At 47.5% G+C, this 23370-nt stretch overlaps 1 protein-coding gene across 1 annotated transcript in view; it reads right to left on the bottom strand.

The window, feature by feature from the left end:
* Window positions 1-287: 287 nt before the first annotated feature.
* Window positions 288-23370, bottom strand: part of KIAA1671 (KIAA1671 ortholog) — a 210837-nt gene continuing 187754 nt past the window's right edge. The window contains 7 exon segments of the mRNA XM_051973010.1: window positions 288-5754; window positions 6872-6954; window positions 7670-7812; window positions 10207-10331; window positions 10832-11006; window positions 11554-11809; window positions 19626-19744. Of these exon segments, the coding sequence (XP_051828970.1) occupies window positions 6876-6954; window positions 7670-7812; window positions 10207-10331; window positions 10832-11006; window positions 11554-11809; window positions 19626-19744 (897 nt within the window). The 3' untranslated portion in view covers window positions 288-5754; window positions 6872-6875.

Genomic DNA, 23370 nt, shown 5'->3' with positions numbered 1-23370 from the left:
GAGCCCAGATCCTAATCTAGATCTTTTTGATTCCAGGCCCCTCTAAGTCATTTCACATCAGATTCTCTGTGACCCCATTTGGGGTTTTCTTGGCAAAGATACTGGAGTGGTTTGTTTCCTTTTTCAACTCATTTTACATAGGAGGAAAATAAAGACAATCATGGTAAAATGACTTGATCGGGGTCACGCAGCTGACCAGGGATGGGGGATGAGAACCCCTTTATCTTGTGGAAAACCATTTATTTTGTAGACGGCTACTTGACAATAACATACACCGATTCATTAAATACAACTGGCTTCAAAGCTTTATTTTCTAGGTTCATAATTCAAATGCAACATTTTTATACATGCAAAGACCCACAGGATGAGACCATCATTTTTCTAAGTCATCTCTTTATTACAGTCCTGGATCACATTTTCAAAACCGCTTTTTTTTTTCTACGAATAGGAAACTCTTCAGTGATAAAATATAAAAGGACTTCTTTACATCTGATACTTTATAGGAGAAAGGAACTCTTGGTAAAAATTGCTAGCATCCCAAGGTAAAGATACACTCTTTCCATCTGACATTAAAAATATAGGCCTTTGTATACTGATGTATTTTCTATAAACCTGACTGGGGGTCCTTTCTAGGATGTCTAAAGTGCCCATGATCTGGCTTAAATTTGTTCAGAGTTCACAGAACTAGCCTGTTTGCCCACAAGGCAACAATAAAAAGCAAGGGTGTGGAGAAGATAGAATTTCTTTTTTCCAGCAGAACTCAATTTCCGTCTGCCATTACTGCCTAAATCTGAGGAATGATCACAGCAGAAATATTAGAAAATATAATATATATATGTATATATATTCTTTAAAAACTTGACAGAGCATTCTTGGGTGTCGTATTCACACAAGTACATGACACCAAGGAGGGTGACATTACTTAGGAAACAAATGCGATACAAAATATTTTCTATAACACAATATATTAATTTTGGATGCTCCGTATTTACAGGGACTATAAGGCTATCTGGAATGAGATTATTAAAAACCAAAAACAGATTCTCTGTACAATCACTCTATTTAATATGCTGGGACACAGCTGGGACCTGCTGAAATCAGGGACCACTGCTCTCTCCCTCCTCCTTCCTCTCATCTCTCCTCACAAGAAACTGGGTTAATTTCCATTTCCAGGAATTTGGAGTGTGCATTCTGGAAATGATCTCCCAAGTGCTTTGGGAAGTGGGAAAGAGAGGGGAAATGGGAGAGCATCTCTTGGGAGCCCTGGACTTTTTTCTACTTTTAAACGTTAACATCCTAGAAGTCTCCTCTACTACATTTCCCGAGAACAGCACTGGAATTGCTCCCCGCTGGCGTTCATCTCCTGTTTCATAGGACAACATCAGAGCCATGCTCAGAAATCAACATCTTAGGTCCAAAATGGACTTGTTCACAGCCTATTCTTCTTGGAGTGATTCCTCCCTTATTAATGGGCTCACCCCTAAAACCACTTGGAAGGTTCTGGGTTCACCTGCCTTGGGCACTGGTCCCATTCAGACTTGGGCCTCACGTTCTTAGTACAGGACACCCAGTCAGTGGCTCCCAGTCATTCAAGGAGAGATGCCCACCACCTAAAGATGGTTGAGGTCATGGGTCCATTTCTGTCTTCATTCCGAGAACACCAAAAAGATACACTTAGTTCCCTCCTGGACCATACATTTATAGTCCCTCTATGACACTGTTCTCCTGACATGATGGTCCAGCCATACCATGGGGATTTTTAGCAATGGACTATGAAGAAAAAGGCACATTGAGATACTTTGGGGTGACTTCTCTTCTTTACCCCACCCTCCCCTCCCATTTAAGCTTGGCCAAGTAAATTAAAAGGATGATCTTCAAATAGTTGAGATGGATTTGGTGCATCTTGCTCCTGTTCCCCCAAATCACACATTGGGAAAAATAAGCAAGTTTTTAAAAGCCTGCTCTTGGACTTGGTACTGTAAGCATTTGGGGTGGAGAGGGTCATTCTACTCATGTTTTTCCTTTCACTAGGGACTCATTTCCCCAAATCCAAGAGGCTGGCTTAGCCCGAGGAGTCCTTGGTCAAAATTTAACCAAGATTTTTCCTCCTCTTCCTGGGTCCCAACCGGGGAGTTTCTGGGGTGATCTATTGCACACTTAAGCATCTGCATATTTGTAATTATGCACCAGTCCTGGAGTCCTAGAGAGCCCTGCTATAATTAAAAACATCAGTTGATAAGACAATCAATAGCTACAGTTGGGAGGGCTGAGGTTTCTTCCAGATAATTTCTTACTAGGGCTTCTTGGAATCATTTGCTCAACCGTTCATGTTTAGGTATCTCAAGAGTTCAATAGCACTCTCGCTCGCTCGCTCTCTTTCTCTCTTTTCTTTCTCCATCTCATCGCTCTCTCTCTCTCAACATCAGACAGAGGATATTCATGAAAACCACATAAAGGATGAAGGAATTTGTGATTAAAAAAAAACCCAACAGGTATTATTGGTCTTTGTAGTTTAGAAATCACCCCAAGCTGATGGCTGCTTCACCAGGCAATTGACAATCTGGGCTCTTGGGCTCAAAATAAACCAAATTCCAGGCCTGTGTCATGAGGTTTCCATTTTGGCAGAATTCCTCAGGAAACACTAGAGTCCCAATTGGACTTCAACATTCATATTATTGCAATGTTAAAGATTCCCACTGGATTTTCCCAGAATTCAGGTGGCAGACAAAGGTAAAGGACAAAAATCTCTTGCTCATTGAGACCAATAGCTCCCAGAAGTTGGCTGCTATCAAAAGATGGAATAGAGAGAAAGAAAAAGCTTGTAGGTGGAATGATTTCATATTTTCAATATGGCTCATGGGTTCCTAGAAGAATCACTGAACAGGTGCCTTTTAAATGACCAAAATCTTTTCAAAGCAATCGAGCAGGCCGAACTCCCAAAGAGTGCCTAAAGATAAAACCAGTGGATTTTATGGTTTTATGGACATTATGTAGACAACTTCCACTCTAGCCCCAATGCCCATTTTGACAGAGACGTAAGCAAAAGTTAGTTTTGATGAGGGATTTCTAAGTATCATCATTGTTGCATCAGCAAAAACCAAAAATTAAAGAAAACGGAAGGGCACATCTCATAGTCATGAACTATGGGCTTATTTTAGCAGTGTTAGGGAAATAATGACTGAAAACCCAGTTTTCAAAATGAGGGGCTTTCGAGGTAAAGTCCCAAAGGACGGTTCTGTTGCCATGAATTTAGATCCCAAGAAGAAATTAGAGCTTTTCTTCCTGGCCACCCATCTCCCTCTGCAGGTCCGGGAGGGACATTATTTACTCCCAATTAAAATACTGTTCAGTGGATAGCATCCCACTGACCCAACACAGAAGGCCACATCCCGATGTGGATTTGGTACAGCCAAGTACCCTTTGATTTCATCCCAATGTGGAAATGTAAACACAACAGCTAATAAAGGGAGAGAGGCCTCCGAGGAACTAATGGGGAAGCTGTTTAATAAGACTGTTGATTGGAAAAGCCCTCCACTGTTGACCATTTCCACATTGCTGCATGAGGAAAGAAATTAAGACTTAAAATGATCACATAGCTGGAGGGGGCATGTGGGAGGAAGGAGTCCCCACAAAACAGTTGTTTTCCTCTGTATCCACTTCTTAAACATGGGAGCTACCTGTTCACAGGCGTTATAGGCTCCTCAGAGTTGGGCTCTCTGTGAGGTCCCTGAGGAGTCGTCCCATTGAATATCCACCCATTGGCCATTGGAGCAGTTGGTTTTTAAGTGCTATAAGAGGTGAGAAAATAACAATGGCCCCCATCAAGCAAATGCATAATGTAAGGTTCAGAAACGATTGATTTAGAGGAAGACAAGTCAACAGTGTCTCTTAATGGGGTCCAGCAGAGGAGTGAAAGAGAAGGATCTCATCCCACATTCTGTCCTTGCCTGAAAACCTAGAGTATCAGCGTTTGAAGTTTAACTGGAAAAAGGGAGAGGAAGGTGGAGGGAAGGTTTCACCAGGAATCCATTGCTGGGAGTTCAACGACCGTGAACTCAAGGGGACGGAAGAAATACAGACTTCCTGGCACCTTATGTCTTCCTCCCATCAGACAAGGCAGAGATGTGTATGTTCAAGTTATCCATGTGGAGGTCAAGAGTCCACTTCCATTTCCAGGGAGGGGCCAAAAAGTGTCCTACACTCCATCTACATCTCAGAGGACTCCGGCCTGTGATTGTGCAAGCTGCCAGCATCTGCCTCTCTACAGTTTTTTTTAAATGGGGTTGGCACAAAGTTCGTGGCCGCTCATGGCCCACTAATGGCTGTGTGTGAGTGTGGGTTGTCCCCATTGGTTAGCTGGGATTCTGGGCATAGGGCAGGAAGGGACCATCTCCTAAAGGCCAACGTGTTGGGGGGACTCGGATTCCTAGAGAGCGGCGAGAAAGGCAGTTCATGGGTACTCTTGCTTTAGAAAGGTAGTGGGCAAAGGGAAACCACATTTTCTTAGGCCATTCACTCCATACCTCTCTTGGCTCTAGTCCCAGGAGAGGTTGAGAATCTCAGGAAGCCCATTCCAGTCTACATTTGGGTTTATTTTTTGAAAAGAGCACTTTTTTAAAAACAGGGTAGAACAGAAACAACCCAAAAATGGGAAGGATAGATAAGAAACCGAAAATACAACTGACTATGGAATCTCTAAACATGCTGACCGTGGAAACAGCTCCAGAAAGGGGGCGAGACTCGCAGCCGGCCAAGGATCGTCCTACCTGGGGCCTGGGGGATTACAGTGCCGGTCGGGAGCACGTTTTCTCTGGAGAAGCATTAGAGACTCCTGGGAGATCGGTTAACCCACCAAAATCAGAGCGGGGAGAAGGAAGGAAAAGACGCTATTTACAAAGACAATGACTAAAATAATTGGGTGGGAATAACCTGAGGTGTTTGAAGACATGAGGCCATATATCCCACGTCTTCCTTTTCTTTTCACATAAAAAGTCTACCTACACGTCAGATGGGAAAGAGAATCAATGGAATTATTGCTTTGTCCCCCTCCCCCAAGCTCCAGTGACCAGAAAATGGCATTTCAATGAAGCAGCTGATCCGGCTCCGCTCGCCCTCCACTCATTGATGCGTTTTACAATCAGGCCTGTAAATCTCTGAGGGTAAGAAACCAGTGGGAGTATTGATCAAAAAACACTATATTACAGAATCAGCAGTGTACCCTGTGGGCCGCGGGCGTGGCAGGAGGCCCGTTGGTCCTCTCGCACCCTGTGGAAACTCGATTGTTTTTTCCGGCAGGGATTACGGCACGGTGAGGAGAGAAATGGGCACGATCCCAATTCAGATAGGTCCAGAGACCGATGAGACAACGCCGGCCCCCTCACACTCCATCCCGCTAAATGCGCAAGGGGGGCATTTGTCTCTGAGGCTGCTGAGGATATCTGAAATGGGTGGAAATGAGGGATTTCGCTGAAAAGAACAAGAGAACAGAGAGAATGCGCTCCCCAGTCCTGGAGGGCAGCCCGGGGAGGCTCTTGGAAGGACCAGCTCTGGCTCCAAGCTCTTCCCAAGTGACTCTCCTTCCCTTTAGGAACCAACAAGAGTTTCTTCCCTTCTGGGACTCGGAACACTAAGCAGCTTTTGCGGCCCGTCAGGCACCTAACCGCGCAGGCAGGAAGCAAACAGCAGCAGGACTTTTTGTCTTCAGGTTTGGACAATTAAGGCTTCTGTTAATGAGACTTCAGCATTCTTTTTTACCTAGGAGGGAAGGGGTACAGTGAGCCAGGGAACGGATACTGGCCCTGGTCTAGCTCTGAAGTCAGGCCTGAAATCTGCTTCCTCGTGGATAATAGCACCTGTAGGGCCTTTGATGACGGGCGTCTATACAAGTGTCTACACTGCTGGGGCTGGCTGAGGGTCTAAGCAAAATGAATGAATGGAATCCCACATATAACGGGAGTCACGGGATCACGTGTGATACACATATACAAGTGCTTGGCTAATTATACAGGGTATTACATGCAACGTGTAATCTATATGATAATATAATGTATTTATTTGGTATAATGTCATAAGATGCAATATATTATTTTTAAAATATAATTATATGGTAATATCATAGACAACGTATACTATATATTGTTTATACATACTATATATGTGTATATACTACATCTAATACATACTATGGATATAGATACTATGTATGCTATAGATACATAGTATCAAATACTATAGACAATATTGTTTATTGCTTATGTGTATCATATGTATATTATATATAATGTAATAATAAATAATATGTATATTGTTTATACATACTATAAATATATATACATATTATATAGTGTATATACTACATCTAATACATACTACAGATATAGATACTATGTATGCTATAGATACATAGTATCAAATACTATAGACAATACTGTTTATTGCTTATGTGTATCATATGTATATTATATATAATAAATAATATGTATATTGTAGATTTACATTTTATATATGACAGTGTATTAAATAGCACATACAATATACTAAATAGAACACTGATATAATATCGTATGTGTTACATATAACTACATAGTATTAGATAATCATCATAGTTAATATAATATGGCTCATAGTATATATAAGTGAGAATATGTATATATTCCTCAGTGTTCCCTTTTCTGGGACAAAATGAGCACTAACCCCGTTTCTAGAAGGCTTAACCTTTCCCAAAGCTTTTTCCTCTGGAGTCCTCCCAGAATCCTCCGGGCTTTCCTCACTGAGGCATTTCTCCCGACTTTTCACCACCCAAGTCTCGGTTCTGCCCTTCAAAACCTCAGCCCCTGAATTGCATCTCCCTGCCCTGGGTGCCGCCATCTACCTTTTCAGGCTTGATTCTCATACTGGCTCTGCCTCTTCTTGGATTTCAAGTCTTTCAGCCATTGCGGAGACGTCTCTTCTGACCTAGGACCAGAGAAGAGTGGAGAGCCATTGTTCAGAGGGCCTCTGCCGGAAGGCAGCTCTGGAGGCCAATCTCCCCATTTCACAGATAGGGAAACTGAGGCCCCGGGACTGACTTTTTCCAAGGTAAATATCATCAAATGTGTTTCACGTTCATTTTATTTGAAAAAATTACAGGCAATATTTTAGTTCAGAGCTTAGGAGGCCGGGTAAGGGAAGCCTTCAGGCCCAAACGTGCCTAGAAAGTCAGCAGGGTCAGGAAAAATTATTTGGGAAGGGAAGACCAGTCCAAAGTAAGAGTATTATTGGATTTGGAATTTCGAGTCTAATTGGCCAACCCTTTCTTTTTAACAATAGAGCATAATCGCCGGCGTTTTTATACCACTGCTGCCATATGTGACCCATACTCCAACCCTGGGAAGGAGATGCTATTATCACGCCCATTGTACACATGGGGAAATAGAGGCAGATCAGGTCAGGGGGAGCCCAGGGCGACCTGGACAGTGAACGTCACCCACAAACATTCCCACTATGTGCCTGACACTGACCCAGACGCCTGGGACGGCCACAAAACCAAAATCGCTTCTGCCCTCATGGAACTTAAGGGACGTGCAGGTAAGGGAATACACAGAGAGCCTCTCTGCGGGTCCAGGCAAAAGGGGCGGCCTGGGGGGTCCCCTCCCCTCCAGCCAGCAGGTTCCGAGGGCTGCCCTCTCACCTCTCCTCCCTCTCCACGCTGGAAGGCAGCACGCGGCTGCCCAGGACCCCAGGCTGGAAGGGCGACTTGGGAGACTTGGCCAGCTGGGCTGGAGCCTGGACTTCCCCGGGGCTGTCCATCTCGTTCCGCTTCCGAAGCTGAGCCTGGAGGAGGAAATAAAGATGTGAGCGGGTCCTGTCACGGCACCGGCTCTTGTACCATAGAGACGTCCACTTGTTTGGGGAGAATTTCCTGAGCTGGGCAAGCGGAATCATATGTATGGCAGATGCCAGTTTTAACTAGCTGTATGACCTGGGCAAGATGTTTTACCTCCGAGTGCCTCAGGTTGCTCATCTGTAAAATGGGGATAAGAACCGTACCTAATTCAGTAGGATGTTATGAGGAGGAAATGAGATAATATTTGTCAATTGTTTTGCAAGCCTTTGGAGTACCCTGTAAATGCCAGCTATTACTCCTCTTCCTCCTAATGATGATGATGAAAACCCTTCAAGTACTATGTAAAAACTAGCTATTACTCCTTCTCCTTCTATTACTACTACTACTATTATTATTACTGCTTAAAAAAAAAAACCTTCAAGTACTATGTAAATACTAGCTATTACTCCTCCTTCTTCTACTACTATTAGACTACTACTGCTGCTGCTGCTACTGATAATAATAATAAACCTTCAAGTACTACATATGCTAACTATAACTTCTCTTCTTCTTTCTATTACTACTGCTACTACTATTACTGCTAAAAAAAAAAAAAACCCTTCAACTACTATGTAAATACTATTACTCCTTCTTCTATTACTGTTACTACTACTGCTGCTGTTGCTGCTTCTACTGATAATAATAATAATAATAAGCAGTACATATGCTTGCTATTACTTCTCTTCCTCCTATTACTATTACTGATAAAAAATCTTCAAGTACTATGTCAATACCAGTTATTACTACTACTATTGCTGATAATAATAAACCTTCAAGCACTATGTAAATGCTATTACTCCTCCTCCTCTTAATGATGATGATAATAATAATAGTAATAAATCTTCAACTTCTATCTATTAGCTATTACTCCTCTTTCTACTACTATTACTACTATAGCTGCTAATAATAATAATAATAATAATAATAGCCTTCAAACACTACGTATACTATTACTTCTCCTTCTCCTTCTACTAATACTATCAGTACTATTAATACTGATCATTAATAATAAAAAAACTTTTAAGCACTACAGAAATACTAGTACTTCTCCTTTTTCTTCTACTACTACTGATAATAATAAACCTTCAAGCACCATGTAAATGGTAGCTATCATTCTTCCTCTTCCTAATGATTAAGTCTTCAAGCACTCTCATGCTAGCTACTCTTACTCCTACTGATAATAATAAATCTTTTAAGTGATATGCAAATATTAGCTATTAACTACTACTACTGCTGATAATAAATAATCTTCAAGCACTATGTCAATGCCAGCTATTACTCCTGCTCCTGTAATGATGATCAGTGCTGTTACTACTACAGCCATCACTATTACCACATCCCTACTACCACTCCTCCTCCTCCTCCTACTGACAATAACAGTAAGCCTTCGAAGCACTACGGTAATTTGAATTATCACTAACAGTGACCAGAATACATGAGTTCCTCAGATACTCCCTGGTATGGGAAGCCCGAGGTCCGGAGAGCTCCCGAGTCCCACGGAGGACACGGTGTCACAGAGTCCTGCGAAGGACACTAGAGGTCCTTTGCACAATTGGGAAATAGGTAACAAAATAAATAAACATAGCTAACGTGGTTGTGCCACAGTTCCCTTTTATTGTCCTGACCCAGTTTCCCTAAATTGTTCTGCCTCGGTTCCTAATTGTTCTGTTCGATCCTGTAACACCATCCCTCCCTCCTAATCATATGATCGAGATAAGGAGAAAGGCCTTCTATCTTAGACATCATCAGAACGTCCGGTGCCTCCCCCATCCGGTCAGAACCAGATGGTCAGTCCCCTTCCCGCTCTCTATGCTCTGGCTCCGCCCCTGCCTCGGTTTACCTCGGTAGCTGAGCCAGGGGTACACGTAAGTCATTGAGAACTCACGTTGGCTGCTGGGTGCTTTGGACATCAGCCCCGGGGCAGCAGGCCCCCAGCACACTCTCTCCCTTTCAAATAAATTATTACAAACTCTCTAATCTCTATCTTGCCTCAGTTTCTCGGCATTACCACGTTAATGTGTGGCTTTCTAAGTCAGCCTGGGGCCCCTTTGTTTGAGCCGACCCTTCCCGAGTCCAAGCCCTGCGGTTCACAGATGAGAGAAGGGGTTCACGGAGACGGAGCCGGGTCACCCCATCAGAATCCTGGTTTCAAGCCCAGAACCTCCCCCTCCCCTGGGCCAAAGGGCCTCCTTTGATGCCGATGGAGACGGAAGGCAGCCTGCAGAGGACAGTCCCCTCCTCCCTTTCCAGAGACGGCCAGGGAAGAAGAGTTGCTGACCTGGGCTGGCGGCCGGCCGAGAGCGGCAGATCTAGGCCCCAATGAGAAAGCCAGGCGGCCGTACCTTGAGCACAGAAGGATCCACGCCTGGGAAGACGGGGAGCCGCTGGGGCTGGTTAACAGGGGTCCTCTCTGACTTGGGTGGCTTCTCCTCTTCATCGGACTCCTCCTTCTTGACCGATTTCTCTTCTGTTGGAGGAAACAGGGCAGAGAAATCACTATGAGCCACAGAATCAAGTAATAAATCTCTACTGAGGGCAAGGCTCCCTGAAGGAGGCAACAGAAGCTGGGCAAGGCTCTTCCCCGAGGGATTTATCCATCCACCAAATAAAGAATCCCTGCCCTGCCGTACGTACCCTCAAGGGCTCAAATAACAATGATGAAGATGATGATGATAGCTGTATGCATTTATAGAGCACTTACTGTATGCACTAGATTCTGAGCTAAGAACTTTATAATTACTTCATTTGGTCCTCCAAGAGGGAGGTACTTTTGTTATTCTGATTTTTTTGATTCTTGTTCCGTCATTTGGGTCATGGCCAATCCTTTCTGACCCCAGTGATGCCATTTCCTTCTCCAGCTTCTTTACACAAGGAGAAACTGAGGCAAATGCCGTGAAGTGACTTGCCCAGGATCACATAACTAAGGAGAGTCGGAGGCGGGATTTGAACTCGGGAAGGGGCGGCTACCTGTGGAGTCCTTAAACATCCAAGCGCTGTCGGTCTCCTCCACCAACGGGGACGAGTTCTCTGCCTCGCTGACCCGGCTTCTCCTGAGGGAGTGGGAGACGGGCGCCCGGCGCCGATTCCTCTTGCTGAGCTGGGCGCGGGCCTTCAGGGCGCTGGAGTCCAAGACCGAGGTTTGCTTTGGGGGGAACATGGACAGGGAAAAGTCATGTTAGTCTGCGCAGTGAGGAGGGGAAGGGGAGGGGCTGAGAGCCGCCGTCAGAGCCCAGCAAACACTTCAGAACCTCACCCCCATGGCCCCCGAGGCCGGCCTTCTCCCCCCTGGACGGAGCACGAGTCATCTCCGCTAACCCTCCCAACCATCCCGGGAGGCAGGGGCTCCTTCGAGACCTTTTTTACCAATGAGGAAACTGAGACACAGAAAGGGTGACCTACATGCTTATGGTCACACTCGGATCAGCCTGAGGCTAGATCCCCTATTCTTGTGCCTATTCTCAACTGCAAAGCAACGAGCCTCAGTTAAACGGTTTCCGTGCTCTGTTCTAGGTCTAATAGCACGCGTTCTAGACTTAAACACGCTGTGACTTAGGTCCTGTTTCAGCTGTGACACTCCCCGTTCAAACACCGTAAGTCTGGCATTGTGCGAGCTTCCCCCCGACCACCCAACCCTTGCTTCCCAGGGGCACAGAGGCTCCTGGGTAAGCCCCCCTCCCAGAAGGACTCACATTGAGGAAGGAGAAGTCATCCACCTTCCCCTCAGGAGCCGTATCTGAAGGGGGTGCTCCTTCAGCCCCATCGGTCGAATCCAAGTCCGTGCTGGAACGGTCCAAGCTGGTGCTGCGCTGATCCCTGGAGGAGTCCCCGGGGTCGGCGGGGGAGGCGGGCTCCGTCTGGGACGACAGGGAGGAAAGCCGGCTGCCCGGAGGCTGTTTTCGGGCCGAAGCGACATTGCTGTCCGGAGAAGGAGACTCGGGAGCAAAGCTGCGGGACCACAAGGAGAAGAGTTGGTTGGCAGCAAAGTTAATTTTGTTTTTCTTTTTCCTGGTCACGAAACATCTTTCCTGCCTTGAAGAGCTCTGAGTATTACACACCAGTTCTGGCCGATGCGCCCGAGCGGTCGCTCCCACACCGAGCACCGGCCCGCCTCGGCGAGCGCGTGAACGAGCGCCGTGTTCTTGGGAAGTATCCGGTGCCCGGGTCACAGCCCCTGCCCGCAGAGAGCGGGCGGCTGCAGGAAAAGAACCAGCCCCTTCTCTCGGGTCTCCTCATCTCTCTCCTATATAAGGAGAGTAATAGGACACCGCCATCCTCCAAGCCTGTCTTATATAGGATACTACGTGCCAAGGGGGCAGTGTTAGAACCTGAACCTAGGATCTCTTTAGAACAGAGACCGTCAGAGCTAGAACAGGGAATGTCAGAGCTGGGAAGGGCTTTAGAACATGGAATGCCAGAAATGAGGGAGAGTTCTTAGAACAGGGAAGGTCAGAGCTGAGAAGGGCCTTAGAACAGGGAATGAAAGAGCTGGGAGAGTTCTTAGAACAGAGCTGAGAAGGGCCTTAGAACAAGGAATGTCAGAGCTGGGAGAGTTCTTAGAACAGGGAATGTCAAGGCCATAAAGCCAATTCTTTTAGCAGGGAAGGGCCCAGAAGGGCCTTAGAATAGAAAGCCTGGATCTCTGAGCAGGCAGCGACCTTGGAGACCCTCCAGGCCCTGAGATCCAGTGGCAGGGAGAGCAGCCCCTCCTCCTTCCTACCTGCCAGGTGCTCCCGGGAGTATGGGGCCCGCCCCTTCAGGAAGGGGCCCTACCTGTGCCAGGCAGCCCCACACAAAGGAGAAGGCCCTTATCAGATGAGCCCCAAGTGCAGGGAGCGGCGGCTCTCCCTGACACTCCTGACAGCTGGAAATCAGGCCTGGGGCTCCTCACATTTTCACACAGACTTGTCAGCCGGTCACCCTGGATCTGGGGAGGAGCCCTATGGCTTCTGGGCCCCAGAAACCCTCCACCACTCCCTGCTGGTTCCTTCCTTATATGGGCCAGCGCCACGGGAGAGCTGGACACGGACAGCTTTCTCAAGTCTTCCAGCACCGGGCGTCTCCCTCGGGACCCGGGTCCAAGTCTCACCCTGACTCCTCCTGGCTGGGAAGGGCACGACGCCCGGCACAGAGCGAGGGGACCGCTGAGACCTGGCCGGACTCAGGTCGGGGTCAGGCCATGTTCCCTCAGCAAACTGTCCCCCTTGGAGCTGCCACACGAATCTCCCTCGCTCACCATCAGCATTAATAATGATATATAATAATATAATATAATATATAACATATAATAATATGATAATAATAATAACAGCAGCTAGAGTTCCTATAGCATCCGTTATGTGCTGAGCACTGGGGACACAAAAAGAGGCAAATTCAGGTCCTGTTCTCAAGGGGCTGATGGTCTAATGGGAGAGAAAACAAGCAAACAAAAACACAAAAGGAGCTCCATACGGGATGAATAGGAAACAACAGAGAGAAGACCCGGGATTTAAGAAGGATTGGGGAAGGCTTTGGTGGGGTTTTACCTGGGAATTAAAGGCAGCCCGGAAGGGCAGTGGTTAGAGCAGAGGAAGCAGAGCCTCCCAGGCCTGGGGGACAGGCAGAAAAAATGCCTGGACATGAGAGATGGACGAGCCAGGAGGCCACTGGATGCAAGAGTATGGGGGGGAATGGGGGGGTGCTGGGTCGTGAAGGGCTCTGAAGGCCAAACTGAAGGCCACAGGGAGCCACTGGAGTCTGCTGAGCAGGGGGTGACCTGGTCAGACCTGAGCGGTGGCTGGAGAGGATGGACTGAGTGGGGAGAGACACGTAGATGGCCCGGCCCTTCCTGCCGAGATCCAGGCAGGAGCTGAGGGCCCGCACCAAGGTGGGGATGGTGTCAGAGGAGAGAAGGGGCCTACGAGAGGTGCTGCCAAGGCGAGACGGACAGGCCTTCGCCACAGCTGGGATGTCACAATGAGAAGGAGTGAGGAATCAGGACTCCACGACTCCCGAAGTCACAGGAGTAAGTCAGGACAACGGTCACGCGGTCTATGTCAGGATTTGCACACAGGTCTCCCTGACTACAAGCCCAGGGCCCTGCTTACTACAGGATGCTGCCTCCCCTCCCTCTCCCTGAAAAGGACCCCAAGTTCAGAGGGCACCCCCAACCTGGGCAGGGCATCCCCCCGCTGTCCCAACCTGAAGGAGTCCTATAGAAGCCGGCGCTCAAAGTATTTTAAAAAACAACCTTTCTATAAGGAGGGTTTCCAGAAGCAGAACGGGCCGTCTCAGGGAGGGCCCTGTGACCGGGAAGGACCTCGGGTTTCGGGCCTCCGAAGGCCGGCTAGCGGAATTAGGGAGGAGAGTCCTCTCGGGCCCAGAAGGCATCGTTAGGGGCAGTGGAGGCGGGGAGACTCATGGTGGGCAACGCCTCCTAGCGAGGAGAACTGCCCCAAAGGCCTCCCTGGCAGGGGGCACTCCCCCTCCCCAGAGGTCTCCAGGCAGAGGCCGGATGGCTGCTCCGGGGAGGGAACGGAAGGCTCTGGCAGAGAGTGACCCGGGAGCCAGGAGCAGGCCCATTAGATCTGAAGCTTTCATAGTTATTGGAGCAGCAAACAGAGCCGGGAAAGCCAGGGCTCAAGTCTGACCTCTGGTTCATCTGCTGGGTGATCCTTGGGCTCCCAGAGAGGGGTTCAGGGAAATCCTTCTCCCGGAGTTTTTCTATTTTAATTAAATCAAATTAAATCACTATTTTAATATTGCATTTAAACAAGGACCATCTAGGTGAGGGAAGTCCCTTCGCCAAGCTGGGCAGCATCTCTTCTGAGAAGTTAGTTTTAGAGAATTGTGCGGGGCATTAGGAGGTCGGATTGCCACAGAGATTGCGGGCAGCTGGGGGGCGCTGCCAGCCCCGAGTCAGGAGGCCCCGAGTTCAAATCTGGCCTCAGGCACTTAACACTTCCTGGCTGTGTGACCCTGGGCCAGTCACTTAACCCCAGTTGTCAATCGGCACAGAGGTTGTAAGCACTGGGACCTTCCTGGCTCTGAGAATCCCAAATATTTGGTTTTGCTGTAATTGCTGAACTGAAGGCACTCCAGGAGGCCAAGGTAAGCACTCCGTGACCACTAGGTGGCACCGCAAGAGAACTGTCAGCAGTTCTGTCCCTGGAGCTCAGGCTCTGCCTCCACAGGACACCAGGGGGAGCCGTGTCCAAAGGAGACCGACCAGCAGCCGCTCACTCTGGCAGCCTAAGTCTGGAGCCTTTCCCCTGTGAGCCCCCCCGGGAATAACCAGGGCTCTCTCCTCCCTCCAGGAGCAGCGGTGGCTCCTGCTTGCCTCTAGAGCCCAACACAGAATCCTCCTTTGGCCTTTAAAGCTGCCTTTGGCTTCTATCGCAGGTTCGTTACACACCAGCTCACTCGGGGCTCTTTATTCCCTCTTCCTCCACATCATAAAATCCCGGGGCGGCTGGGGGGCGCAGTGGTTAGAGCACCGGCCCTAGAGTCAGGAGGACCCGAGTTCGAATCCAGCTTCAGACACTTAACGCTCTCTGGCTGCGTGACCCTGGGCAAGTCACTTAACCCCAGTTGCCATGTTTGCTGATGCTCCCCTCCAGAAATCACGTCTGTATGTAATTCTCCGCCCACCCTCCAAAAGCCGGCGAGCCCTTTTATCTGTGTCTGCGTTTGTCTCGTCACCTGGCGCTGTATCCGGAACGGGTCCGGCGCTTAATAAACGTTGGATGAATTGGATTGAGTGGAGGAGGCTTAGCCCCGTGGGTGATGGGACTGAACCCCGCGTGACCGTAAACATGAGGACGTTTGGTCCGTTCAGACTCTGCACACGGTGCCTGGCCCATCTCGATGCTCAGGGCATTTTCAGTCATGTCTTACTCTTCTTGACCCATTGAGAGTTTTCTTGACAAAGATGATGGAGTGGTTGGTTTCCCATTTCCTTCTCCTGCCCATTTTACAGATGAGGAAACCGAGGCACACTAGATAAAGTGATTTTCCCAGTAGATATCTGAGTCAAACTTTGAACTCAGGTCCTTCCTCCTGACTCCCAGATGTTTGACCTTTCCTATCTTTTTTTTTTTTTTTGCTGAGGCAACTGGGGTTAAGTAACTTGCCCAGGGTCACACAGCCAGCAAGTGTTAAGTATTTGAGGGCAGATTTGAACTCGGGGCCTCCTGACTTCAGGGCTGGTGCTCTATCCACTATAGCGCCCCCTAGCTGCCCCCTGGCCTAACTTTCTCGTCTTTTCACACCTTAGATTAAGGAACACCGATCTTCATCCAACGAGCCATTTCCCTCCCACTCTGAGCATTTGCACTGGCTGACCCCAGGCCTGGAAGTCTCCCTTCCTGCCTTCCCTGGCTCCCTCCCAGCCTCAGCTTCTACAAGGAGCCGTGTCCCAGCGCCTTCCCCCGGAGACTCGCCATTTCTCCCATCTACGCCTTGTTTGTATGGAGCTGGGGGCGCATGGTCGCCCCCCCTCCCTCCCCCCGTTAGGGACTTCCCTCTGCCTTTCTCCGTACCCCAGCCCTTAGCACAGCGCTAGGAAGAGCCCTCCTCATCCCGCCTATTTTGGAGAGAAAGCGAGAAGTCTCCGGAGAGGTCCAGACTTGCCCGCCCAGTAACAGGCAGGATCTCGTGGCTGCGGGCCCAGGTTGGGGGCCTCCATGGAGGATCACAGTTCTACACAAAACCTAACCGGGAAATCTCCACAGAGCGCGGACAAGCTCACCCGCGGACCAGCTCGGTGCCCAGGGACTCTGCTGTAGCGTCCTACCCATCGTGCCCGGAGGCGCCAAGGGGCCAAAGGAAGCGCCGGTTTGGTGAATGAAGCGTGTGGGCTGGGCTGGAAACAGACCGAGGCTTTAAAATCCGATTTCTTCCAAGAAATCTTGGCTTGAGGCCACGTGTGTAACGAGAGACCTTCAACACTCTCCTCTGGGCCTCAACAGAATTTCACCTACCCTCGTTCCAGTGCCAGAGAACCCTGGGCTTTTTTTCTACTTTTCATTTACTGAGAGGGAAGGGGCCATAATGAGTTACCAACTCAAGTGCTCTCCCCATGGGAGCTACAGGAGAAGCGGTCAGCTTAGAACAGACATTCTCTGTTCAAAGTCCCCTCCCAGCTCCGACATCCCCTGTTCTGAGTCTCTTCTCAGCTCCGACATCCTGTGTTCTAAGCCCCCTCCCAGCTCCAACATCTCCTGTTCTGAGTCTCTTCTCAGCTCCGACATCCCCTGTTCTAAGGCTCTTCTCAGCCCTGACATCCTGTGTTCTAAGCCCCCTCCCAGCTCCAACATCCTCTGTTCTAAGCTCCCTTGGCAGTCACCAATCCATGATCAATCAAATTAATTTTGGCAAGAAATGGATCAACAGGGACCAGCCAACAGGGCCCCAGGTATCCTATCATGTTGCGTGCTTATTATTAGTGGTGGGCAGTTAGGCGGTGCACAGAGCAGGGGGCCTAGACTTAGGAAGACTCATTTTCCCAAGTTCTAATCCTCCCTCAGACACTAACTAGCTACGTGACCCTGGGCAACTCACTTTACCCTGTTTGCCTCAGTTTCCTCATCTGCAAAACGAGCTGAAGAAGGAAATGGTAAACCACTCCAGTATTTCTGCCCAGAAACCCCAAATGGGGTCACAGAAAGTCAGAGGTGATTGAAATGACTGAACGACAACAACAAATTACTAGATAGATCTCTGTGCCCTAATTTCTATTTGTCAACTGAGACCATGCAGAGCACCTGATCCGTGAAAAACATTGTCCTGTGCCCTGAGCTCAAAAGGGGAAGCTTACATCCTAACCATCAAGATAAGATGCAAAAAATAAGGGAAAAAGACGTAAGTAATGAAATAATGAAATAAATAGTGGGATGGGCAGCCAAACGGCGGAAAGAAAATACGCCCTGGAAATGAGAGCTCTCCTACGTGTGACATTCTCTGTGGTTTCTCATAGCATTGACACCCCCTGTTCTAAGCTCCCTCCCAGCCCTGACATCTCCTGTTCTAAGGCTCTTCTCAGCCCTGACATCCCCTGTTCTAAGCTCCCTCCCAGCTCTGACACCCCCTGTTTTAAGCCCCCTCCCAGCTCTGACATCTCCTGTTCTAAGTCCCCTCCCAGCTCTGACATCTCCTGTTGTAGGGCTCATCTCAGCCCTGACATCCCCTGTTCTAAGTTTGTGTCTAGCTCCCTTCAGGCTACCCTATATTTTTGATTCCCATTTTCTCTCTCTCGATGACTCTTCTAGCACAGTACTTCCAGTATAGTGGCTGCTGTCCATGGCGAGCCTGGAGTCCACAAGTCCAGCCCTGGGGGTTGCCATGTCTCATGAGTCCTTGGGGAATACTTACTGATGTCTCAAGGCCCAACCAGCAGTCAAGCCTCAGCCCGATTTCCCAGCAGGCCCTGGGCCCTGTGGGCCGTGAGCATCCTGCTGTTGGGAGCACGCCTGGGGCCCTGGCTGGGGTCATTCCTGCTGGCTATTTAAAGAAACATTTCCCATGGGGACGCCCCACGACAGCAGCACTCGGTGATGGTGTTAAGGGTGACTGGCAATCCCGACAGCTCGCTAGAGGGGATCACTCCTCAGATCTCATTCCAGTCTATCTTTATAGGAGGAAAAAAATCCAGTCTCTAGGAGGGAGCTGGAAGTTGTGGGTGCAATGCATGGTTATTTCCGGGCCAGTTGGCCAGTTTAGTGTATAAAGACCAGGGAATCTGTTTAACTGGAGACCATCCAACCAAGGAGAATCTTACATCTTTAGCATAGAGCCCGGCACATAGTAGGTGCTTAATAAGTGCTTGCTGATTAGTTCACTTTGTTATTGTTCAAGCATTTTTCAGTCAAGTCCGACTCTAACTAACCCCATTTGGGATTTTCTTGGAAGAGATCGTGGAGTAGTTTGCCATTTCCTTCTCCGGTTTGTTTTACAGATATAGAAACCAAGGTAAACTGGTAAAATGACTTGCTTAGGACCATACGGTTAGTAAATGGCAGAATTTGAACTCCGCACATGGCATCCCCATTAGTTCACACACCTCTCTTTGTGTAACCTAGTCTTTTCTGTTAGAAAGTCAACTCCTCAGGGGTTTTGTTGCACACAGTAGGCAGTTAATGCTTTTGGTGGAATAATCAATTTGTATAAACTTAAGACGCTTACACGTTGTATCCTACAACAGAACGAAAGCTCCCTGTGGGGAGTGACGGGTTCAGCTTTGTTCCGTATTTCCAGAAACTGTTACAATATTCAGCACTCAGTAGGGACTTTGTTATCATTTGTTATTGTCCATCCTATGTTCTCAAAGAGGGCCATGATATCGGGGAGGTGAGACCCAAGACATGTAAGTGAATTCGACTGAAGTGAGGGAGGGCTGGGCAAGGGCACCTGCCTCACTTTCCCCTAAAGTTTGTGCTGAATTAAACTGAAGGCTTGAGAGATAGAGACTAGAAGCTGAAAATGAACAGGAAAGAATTGGATTTGGGAAGAAAAGAGAACATATCAAGGGTCTACTCCGGGCAAGGTGCTGGGCTAAGTTTTACAAACATTATGGCATTTGATGCTCACAACAAACCTGGGAAGTTAAAGCTGTTACAATCCTATTTTACGGGTAAGGAAAACGAGGCAGAGAACGTGAAATGATTTGCCCACAGTCACAAAACTAGCAAGTTCCCAAGGATGAATTTGGAGAGGTTGGAGTTTGACCCCTGACGCGGACCCAGACGGACTCCTGCCCGTCCCGAGAGCTAACGTTCCGCCATCTTACCTCTCCCCGCTCTGCCGCGGGTCATTCCAGGTCCCGTATTGGCTATCGCTCTCCTGCACCAACGTGTCTGTGTCCTTGGCCTCCGGGGGCTGCCTCGCAAAACACTGTTTGAGCTGATCCTGCAATGACAAAGGGGAACAACTGCCGTCAAAGTGAGAAGTGACCCCAGACCCTGGGCATCTTGCACTACGTGGCCCTGGCCAAGCTACCCAAGAACCCCTGGCCCTTCAGCTCATCAAATTCAAGGCCGAAGTTGAGGAGAATAATCCCAGTTGTTCTCTTTCGGAAGAGAGGAAAAGTCCAGGGCACCAATGGAAAAACGCAACATCAAGCAGTGTAAGAGGTAGCGTGGGCCCCTTGTCTCATGAGCCAAAGTGAACTTCACAGTCACTGCATCTTCACAGATGAGGACTCCTAACCTCATAGATTTCGAACTGAAGAGATCTTAGAGCCAGCAAGCCCAGCCCCACTCCACCCCCATTTTGCAGAAGAGAGACTGTGACCTGCCTAGGGTCACATAACCAATAAAAATTCAAGGATGAATTTGAATATAGGTTTAAAAAACTTTTTTCCCCCTTTCACATGTTTTTTTTTTTTCCCCTTCTTTCCTTCTTGGTCTGATTTTTCTTGCATGACCTAATAAATATGGAAATGTTTAAAAAGACTGAACATATTTAACTTTTCTAAGATGGCTTGCTGTCCTGGGGAGGAGGGAGGAAAGGGAGGGAGAAAAATCTGGAACACAAAGTCTTACCAAAATGAATCTTGATCACAAGGGTGAACATTGAAAACTATCTGTATATATTTCAAAAGTAAAAAGCTATTGTTTTTAAAATGAATGTTGATTTCCTTCACGGGCTAAAGTCCGATTCTTTTTGTACAGCAAAATAACTGTTTGGACATGTAGACTTATTTTATATTTAACTTATACTTTAACATATTTAACATGTATGGGGCTACCTGCCATCTAGGGGAGGGGGTGGGGGGAAGGAGGGGAAAAGTTGGAACAAAAAGTTTTGCAAGAGTCAATGCTAAAAAATTACCCACGCATAGAACTTGTAAATAAAAAGCTATAATAAAAAAGAATTAGACCAAAAATAAAATAAAATGAACGTTGAACGTTGAAAATTATCTTTGCAGATATTTGGAAAAATAAAATACTATTTCAAAAATGTATCACCAAGAGTCACGGAGGAACTGGAGTAGGTCAGTGTTCTTTTTTGCGGACAAGGAAAATGAGTCCCAAGGAAGAAAATGACAGACTGAGGAGTCATACAACAAACGAATGGCAAGCTGAAAGCACTCCCTGCTTTGGCTACTGAGCATTGTTTTTCTTTTATTTCAAACTCTTTTAGTGGTTCCCACACCTGCTTAGAGGAGAAAGTTCCAGCTCCTTCCTTATAAGGAGACCCTGAAGGCCCTCTCCAGCTGGCTTCAATGTCTCTTTCTAGTTTTATCTCCCCATATCTCCTCCTCCTAGACAGGTAGTGAGACTGCAGACGGAGTGCTGTGCTCGGAGTCAAGAAGACTCCTGGGTGAGTTATTCCAGTCTCCGGTCCCTGTAAAATGGGGGTGATGGTAACATAGGCTTTATTTATGGGATGTTGTGAGGCTCAGATAGACAACATATCGAGATGCTTTTAAGAGATGATATAAACATAAGTCATCATCATTATCACATGAAGTATTTCTCCAGCCAAACTCGGCTCTGGACCTCAGTTTTCTCAATGATAAAAAATAAGATTAGACCAAATGGGTTCTGAGGTTTCTTCTTCTCCAAAGCAACAATCCTATGATTCCGGGCCTTCAAAATCAGCTTTGCTATTTACTGCCTGTGTAGACTGTCACCTCTATGGGACTCAGTTTCCTTGTCTGTAAAATGAGGGGATTGAACTACACGGTCCTTTCCAGCTCAGTTAGCCTTCTTACTTTATGACTAGACAACATTTACTTCGAGTCATAGCATTTTCTAAATCAAAATTTTGTTCTGAACTGTAACATAACCAAACATTCTATAGGAAGCCCAACCAACAGCGATCTCTCCTTCTGAACTTTAGTCCTGTTCTTTAGATGCGGCACTCACGAGTCGGAAGACAGGATGGTCTCCAACATGATGGATGGCCCACGTGGGGGATTTTGGGGAGGACATGGAAGAAAATCAGAGGAGGGGCGGGAATGGATGCATGGTGAATACAAATAGAGATGCAGGATACATGTATAGAGGTATGGATGAATGGATGCATGGACAGGTGCATGTATAGTTGCATGGGTGGATAGACAAATGAATGTATAGTTGCATGGATAGATAGACGGATACATATATAGTTACATGGATAAATAGAAGGATGCATGTGTAGACAGATGCATGTATAGTTACATGGATAAATAGAAGGATGCATGTATAGTTGCATGGGTGGATAACTGGATATATAGATGAATGCATATATAGATGTCTGACTAGATGAATGGACTGTGACCCATATCACTGAAGAGAACTCTCAAAGCAATGAGGTCACAGAGTACTCGAGTCCCTCACTTCTCCTCAAAGTCTCACATCCCGCACCAATTCATGTTATCTTTCCAGCTAGTTATTTTAACAAGCTCTTTGAAAAGGCAGGGCATGTCTCCTACAGCTCTTCCCCCAGAGTGCCTTTCTCAATCTGGATGACAAACAGAAGCCTGACAAATAATATTTTGAGGTCAGAGACCGTCTTTGCTTTTGGCATTTATATCCCCAATGCTTAGTCTGATATCTGGCACACAGAAAGCAGTTAATAAATACGATTTCACTCATTCATTCATTCTCCCCCTGCAGTTCTTCCTCCTCTCAAAAATTTTAAAATAAAGAGGCCTGGATACAGTTCAGCCCTTCCAGGAAACAGGCCCCGTTCTGCCCCTTTGCTGAATCCATTTCTATTTGGAGAAACTGCCGTCCACCCATGTGTTTACATCACCAATGAGGTCAACATCGGTCCAGCTGATGCAGGGAACACGGTGACCTCAGCTCCCCGGGGAGTCGGACAAGCTCGCTTTTACCTGGATCTCCTCATTTGGGTCAGCCCCCATCCCTACTGTCCATACCTAATTCACCAGCCCGATGAGCCAATAAAATTGCTTGCAATGCAGAGGGCATGCCTGCTAGTACCCAGAAGTCTCTGTTCTAGAAACTTTGTCATCCTTGGAAAATTAACATTCTCTTCTCACTTCACATGGTTCCCCTCTGAGGTCTCCATTCCAATCCAAGCCAACAGCTAGTTCTACCTGCACAGAATTCATCTCGTCCCTACCCGGTTTTGCCCATGCTGGGCCCCTCACCTGGGCAGCCCTCCCTCCTCACCTCCTCCTCCATCCCCAGTTGAGGTGAGACCTTCCCAGACTCCTCTGTCTCCTTCTTGACATTACTTATTTCATTGATACTTACTTACTCTACTTATTTACACAATGTATTGTGCTTTGATAGAATGTACACTCCTCGAAGACACGGAATGTTTCATTGTTATCATTCTGCCCCCAATGTTGATCCCTCGTAAATGTTTATGGACTTGAATTGTAACAGACTCAGGGACCCGGACACAAAGTAGTAGAGAGCTCTTGGCAGAATGTTACCAATAACTCAAGAATGGGAGAACCCGGTGAGCAGGGCCACTATAAATGAAGAACATCCTGGTTCTGACCCAAAGTAACTGCATGGCATTAGGCAAGTCACATGATGCCTGAACATCCATTTCCTTATTTATATAGAGGA

The sequence above is a fragment of the Antechinus flavipes genome, chromosome 1 (genome assembly GCF_016432865.1).
Source record: "Antechinus flavipes isolate AdamAnt ecotype Samford, QLD, Australia chromosome 1, AdamAnt_v2, whole genome shotgun sequence".
NCBI classification, from domain to species: Eukaryota; Metazoa; Chordata; class Mammalia; order Dasyuromorphia; family Dasyuridae; genus Antechinus; species Antechinus flavipes.
This window is presented reverse-complemented; position numbering and strand designations above follow the sequence as displayed.